The 5,785-nt window shown below is 35.1% G+C and overlaps 1 protein-coding gene across 1 annotated transcript; it reads left to right on the top strand.

Moving 5' to 3' along the window:
* The first annotated feature begins 6 nt into the window (after positions 1-6).
* LOC112138570 (collagen alpha-1(XI) chain) lies at positions 7-5,068 on the top strand. The gene is made up of 17 exons (XM_024261133.1): positions 7-28; positions 190-243; positions 413-466; positions 698-751; positions 1,026-1,079; positions 1,207-1,260; positions 1,345-1,389; positions 1,558-1,611; positions 2,249-2,293; positions 2,452-2,505; positions 3,122-3,166; positions 4,065-4,118; positions 4,228-4,272; positions 4,404-4,457; positions 4,622-4,666; positions 4,773-4,826; positions 4,928-5,068. Exons 3-17 carry the CDS (start codon positions 437-439, stop codon positions 5,066-5,068), a joined length of 828 nt encoding a protein of 275 aa, XP_024116901.1. The 5' UTR covers positions 7-28; positions 190-243; positions 413-436.
* The last annotated feature ends 717 nt before the right edge of the window (positions 5,069-5,785 follow it).

The following is a 5,785-nucleotide window of genomic DNA, read 5'->3' as shown; positions in this document are numbered from 1 at the left end:
GGGATTCACCGGACGCTCTGGACCTCTAGTAGGTTAACTAATATTAAAATCTTAGTTTGAATTTTTTAGGGGTATGCCATCATGACATATGATTCTTACTCCATTTTTCCAGAAAAAATATTTGACTTTCGTCATTGGACTGTTTGAGAAAAACTAGTATTTTTTAAAATGAGGATTTTTTTTCTACAGGGAAGTCCAGGAAGTCCAGGTTTGAAAGGAGAGGGTGGAGATCCTGGTCCACAGGTAAGTTTTTAACTTCATCATGCCTGACTCCTTGTGTCATATTATAGTGATGGTTCTAGAAAATTCAAGAAATGTGTGTGGCATGCGATCATGTGGTTATACATTTGAATTAAATCAAGGATAAACATTGATAAGAGACATTCATATTAGACTTCTCCTTTTTCATCAGGGTCCAAGAGGACCACAGGGTGTGATGGGTCCTCCAGGCAAATCAGGAAGAAGAGTGAGTATACTTTATTGCTGTATGGCGTAATATTTACATCCCTACAGTTCATGCATTCTGGTGAAGATTTTCTTATTAAATAAAAGGTAGATGTGACTAGCAATGCTTGTCAAGTATTGTGTCAGTCCAGAAACAATTTTGTAATTATTTTTAAATAATATATATTGGGTTAATGACTTGATAAGTAAGAGTCAAAGTTTCTAATCTCATCTTTTGGTCTGGTTCTGACAGGGTCGTGCTGGTGCTGACGGTGCACGAGGAATGCCAGGAGAGCCTGGAACAAAGGTGAAATAGCATCTTGTTTCTATCACTTTCCCAATGACTTTATTGGTGTTTGAAAATATTTTATACTGTTTTTTTTTTTTTTCATTTTTGGTCACAGCTGTTTTATTCTAGTGCTACCAGATCATAAACAGAAATTGATTTTTGTCTTGGGTTTTTCTCCATTTTAAGAAGAATCGTTTTTCTGGTCCATGTGTCATAGTGTCACATTGCAAATAATGTATCAGTTCATCTTGTAAAGCAGTTTTACAGTTAAAGTGCATTGTTGTTATCTCAGGGTGACCGTGGCTTTGATGGTCTTCCTGGTTTGCCTGGAGACAAAGGACACAGAGTGAGTTAAATAATGGTTTTGTGCACCATTTGAATGTTTTACCTTAAAATGATGCACATTTTGTGAATATTTGCTAACAGTCAGGTAAAAAAATAATTCTTCCTTATTTTCTCTTTTATCTTGTCAGGGAGATACAGGACCACTGGGACCACCAGGATCTCAAGGAGAGGATGGAGAGAGGGTACACACATTAAAAACAAGAATGCTTTTTAAATACTTTTTAGATGACTAAGCATCTTTGACTTGTTATAACTGTGTGATGCAGGGAGATGATGGGGATGTTGGACCCAGAGGACTCCCAGGTGAACCCGTGAGTGTTTCAGTGGCAACTTTTGACATCTCTCGTGTTTCTTATTACATGTAAACTGAAACAGTGACTTTTTTTTCTTTTTTAAAAAATATCACGTTTTCTGAAAGGAAGATGTTTAATTAAACTGCAATGGTTGTGTGTTCTGTTTGTCCTTCTTTGCATCTTCAGGGACCTCGTGGTTTGCTTGGACCAAAAGGTCCACCTGGAATCGCTGGACCTCCTGTGAGTTAAACAATTCCAAAGCAGTTTGTAATTTTCCTTCACACGGGTTTCACTTTAGCATTTATAGTAGGTATTTAGGCTCAAAGCGCAGGGTAAAGTGGACAACTTTCAACGCTATGTATAACATCTATTTCATATACATATTCACTTATTGTCAGACTATGAACTATTGATATTAGTATTTAGATAGTAATGGCAAATTACATTTAGTACTTTTCTACCTTGTTTAAGGCCCAAAGTGCTTTGTAGTCACAGTCCCATTCCCCAGTGTACACATACATTCACAAACCACACATGCTTTATCATATAAAACTATATTGTGCTTTACCTGTGTATTTTCATGCTGAAAGTTAAAATAAATTCTTAAACAAGACCTTTTAACCACAATTTTATATTCAAAGCATTGGTTATGTTTGCTCATACAAAGTAGTCATGTGTGATTTTATCGGTTTTTAAACAAATACATTCAAAATAAGATTTAACTAAGGCAGAGAAATGACATTAACAGCAGGAATTTCACCACATACTGTATCAGCTGATCTGTACATTACATGTGGTAATTTATTCATATGATCAACTACATTTGTGTTTTAATTCATGTAAAACTGCAAATCTTTTGTTTATTATCTTGTCTTAGGGTGTACGAGGAAATGATGGACCTCATGGTCCTAAGGGAAATTTGGTAAGTAATAGTTACAATTACATTTTTTTTGCTTGCATTAGGATCAAAAAGCGTGTTAGCCATACTGTCACAATCTTTCCTCTTTTCTTTTTTCTCCATTTTGACTTTTTTGTTTTACATCGGTGGCTGCTGCATCATTTTCTCTGTTTGTCTCTCAGGGTCCTCAAGGAGAGCCAGGACCCCCAGGGATGCAAGGAACTCCCGGAACTCAGGTAAGACTGCGTTATATATCCATAAAATTATTTTTCATAGAAACTTAATACAAATGTTAGATACATATTAGAAGTGCTAATCTATACTTGTCCCAGTATTTAGTGATTCAATTCAACTCAACTCTCCAAAGATCTATGATTACATTTCTTTGTATTGCATCATATTATTCAAAGAAACATCCCTCAATGCATAGTTTTCTGAATTCCAAGTTTTCAGTGAACTATCTCAATACACGGCTGTAAATTATTTGTAATGGCAACTTTGCTGGATTTATCCAACAAATTATCCATTTAGCTAAGTATTGGCTTTGGTTGGAGTTTCTGTAAAATGTATCTTTGGAAGTTCATAGTTGGCACTAAGGATCTTTATTGATTGACAAAACCTAACAAATATTTTATCAGATGAACTCCAAAAACTTAAAATGCAAGAATGGCTTAACGAGTGATCATCTTTGCCCAGAAATGCATGACTGTTGGAGCATGGTTAACTTTATACCTGTAGAATAATAGTTAGCTCTAACCTCACACCTATTTAGTCATCTATATAGATATAATGGTAAAATGCAAGAATGTATTACCTTTATGATAAGAAAGTATTATTTTTTGTCTTTTACAGGGAATGCCTGGACCTCAGGGAGCTCTTGGACCCCCTGGAGAGAAAGTAAAAGACCATAAACATTGTTTTGTAACCTTCTCATAACCATTCCCGACACTGTGTTTAATAGGAACGTACAGGTTTATAATATATTCATTAGTTTACACTCTCTACTTCAAACAAACAAACCATATCAAAATTGCATAAGGCGATTAGTTTGATAAAAGTGTTTTGTAGAAGCTTCTCCTTAAAATATCTTTTTGCTGTCATCAGCATGACTGACTGAACATGAAAAATCTCTAGTTATGTTGTACAAAACTATGATACAATATGATAAAATGCTCAATTCACAAAAAGAACCAGTGCTGTTTCATAAAGAAATGTTTAGTTTGTAACTAAAAGTAAAACAATGAGTTTCCACTTGAGTATCATTTTGTAATTTCTGTTTGTGTATTTTACACCACCATGTTTTAACACTGATAACATTTTTCTGCTTTTCACTGCAGAAGTTTTGACATGTTAAAGAAGAAAAAAACGTTTTAGCTGAAAAATAATGAGAGCAATCCAGCTGAACAAATATCAACGTGCTGTTTACACTTGTTGACTTCCAGCATTTACAGTGCTAAAAGCAGCTTATCCAGCATTCATTTCATGTATTTCTTGTGTAATTTTCATTCTGAAACAAGTGATGAAGTGTGTTGTAAAAGCAGCCAGTGTTTGGGGCCGCTTTCTTACAACAAAATCCAGTCAGGCCCTGTGTACTTCTCAGATTTGTCACAGACTAGGAATCCTTTTTCTTGGCTGACTGCATTTATTTAACTTAAAACCATAAAAACTTTCAGGATTTTCCCACTGATCTTATTTTGTACTAACTAGCAAACTTATATTTTTAGCAAACAGAAATGGTTGGAAGACATTTGGAAGGCAAATAGCTGCCAAAGCTGATGATCTTGTCTTTCTTTAGGGTCCCACTGGAAAACCAGGTTTGCCGGGAATGCCTGGAGCTGATGGCCCACCCGTAAGTTTGTTTCTCTGTTATCAATTTATGCCATTGTTGTTGATGTACATCTAGTGCACCAGAATTGCATATTTTCCTAATTCCAGAATGCTCACCTTTTTTCCCTCAGGGTCACCCAGGAAAGGAAGGGCCTTCAGGCACCAAAGGGAACCAGGTGGGTGTCCTTTTTACAACTTCCTTCAACAATATATTATTATTCATATAAAATAACTTTATTAAATCTATTAATGTTATTTTAAAAACATGTTTTTCACAGTAACTTTATGCTTTTTTGATCTTGTCCAGGGTCCCAATGGTCCTCAGGGAGCTATTGGTTATCCTGGCCCTCGAGGCATCAAGGTCAGTCTACACAACTATTTAATCATCTTGAAAGTTACTTTTCCATTTGGATAATGTGAATAAAAATATTTAAACAACAAATACATATTTTTATTTCTGCACTTTTTGAGGATTTTATTTTTATTTTTTGCAATCATCATTAAAAAGTATCTCTTTGGTTGCAGGGAGCTCAAGGAATCCGGGGGCTAAAAGGCCACAAGGGAGAGAAGGTAAACATCTAATTCCAATTCAATGTTTTCAACATCTTCCCAGTTGTGAAATGAAGGCTTTCACATTCATAATTTATAAATCTTAAATACATGTTTGCTTTTTTAGGGAGAAGATGGTTTCCCAGGAATTAAAGGAGATTTTGGAGTCAAAGGAGAACGGGTAAAATCAATGAAAAGCCTAACTAATAATAGACTAATTAAATCAGCAACTTTATTTAATATACTTATTATACTGATCTTTTTTGTGTTTCTTACTTTCAGGGTGAGGCTGGCTTACCAGGACCAAGAGGGGAGGACGGTCCAGAGGGACCCAAGGGCCGTCTTGGACCGCCCGGTGAGATTGGACCGTTAGGAACTGTTGGAGAGAAGGTATGGCTGATAAGAGGAAGCAACATAGCATGATAAAATATTTAGAGTTAAACTGAAAATATCCCAGTAGCCGCAATAAAATTCCCTCAAAAGGTGATACATTTACTAGGTCGAGTGACAGTTTTCCCCTGCTTAAAGTTCAATTGACCTTTTATCTTTATTCACTGTGGCTGGGATGGGAGCTGCCTCAAATATCTCCCACCTGAGATGAATTATTCCAAACATGCATTTAAATGACCTTTTTAATCTGGATTATAGTGAACATATAAAGAGGAAACATGCATCACCTCTAAAGACAGTTGATTGACTATAGAAATGAACAAAAGTACAGCTGTTTTTGATCTTCAAACAACAGGAAAATGTCACAAATCTATCCAAACGTTTGAGGAAACATAAACTAAAGGTTTTCATGACTCAATTAAACTTTGGAAAATGCCTTTTAGGGAATGTTGGCAGCAAGTTTTCTTTGTGCCTAAATATAATTTTACAGAAAAGTTGTGAACACAAGAGCACCTAAAAGCGAACTTTACAGTAACTGTACTTGAACAATAATTTGAAGGACATTATTTACACCTGGACTGCAGAGATGCAGACTTTCTATTTAATGAACAAATACATTAATATAAAAGCAGATTTTATTAATATGCCTTTTTACTTGTTAAAGTAAAAAATAATTTTTCGATCTTTTTTATAACCAACTGAATGAATAGAAGTTAAAGAATACATAATTGACTATGACAGCTAGACATT

Source organism: Oryzias melastigma, unplaced genomic scaffold (genome assembly GCF_002922805.2).
Source record: "Oryzias melastigma strain HK-1 unplaced genomic scaffold, ASM292280v2 sc01288, whole genome shotgun sequence".
Taxonomy (NCBI): domain Eukaryota; kingdom Metazoa; phylum Chordata; class Actinopteri; order Beloniformes; family Adrianichthyidae; genus Oryzias; species Oryzias melastigma.
Note: the sequence above shows the minus strand (reverse complement) of the source record. Positions and strands in the feature narration are given on the sequence as shown.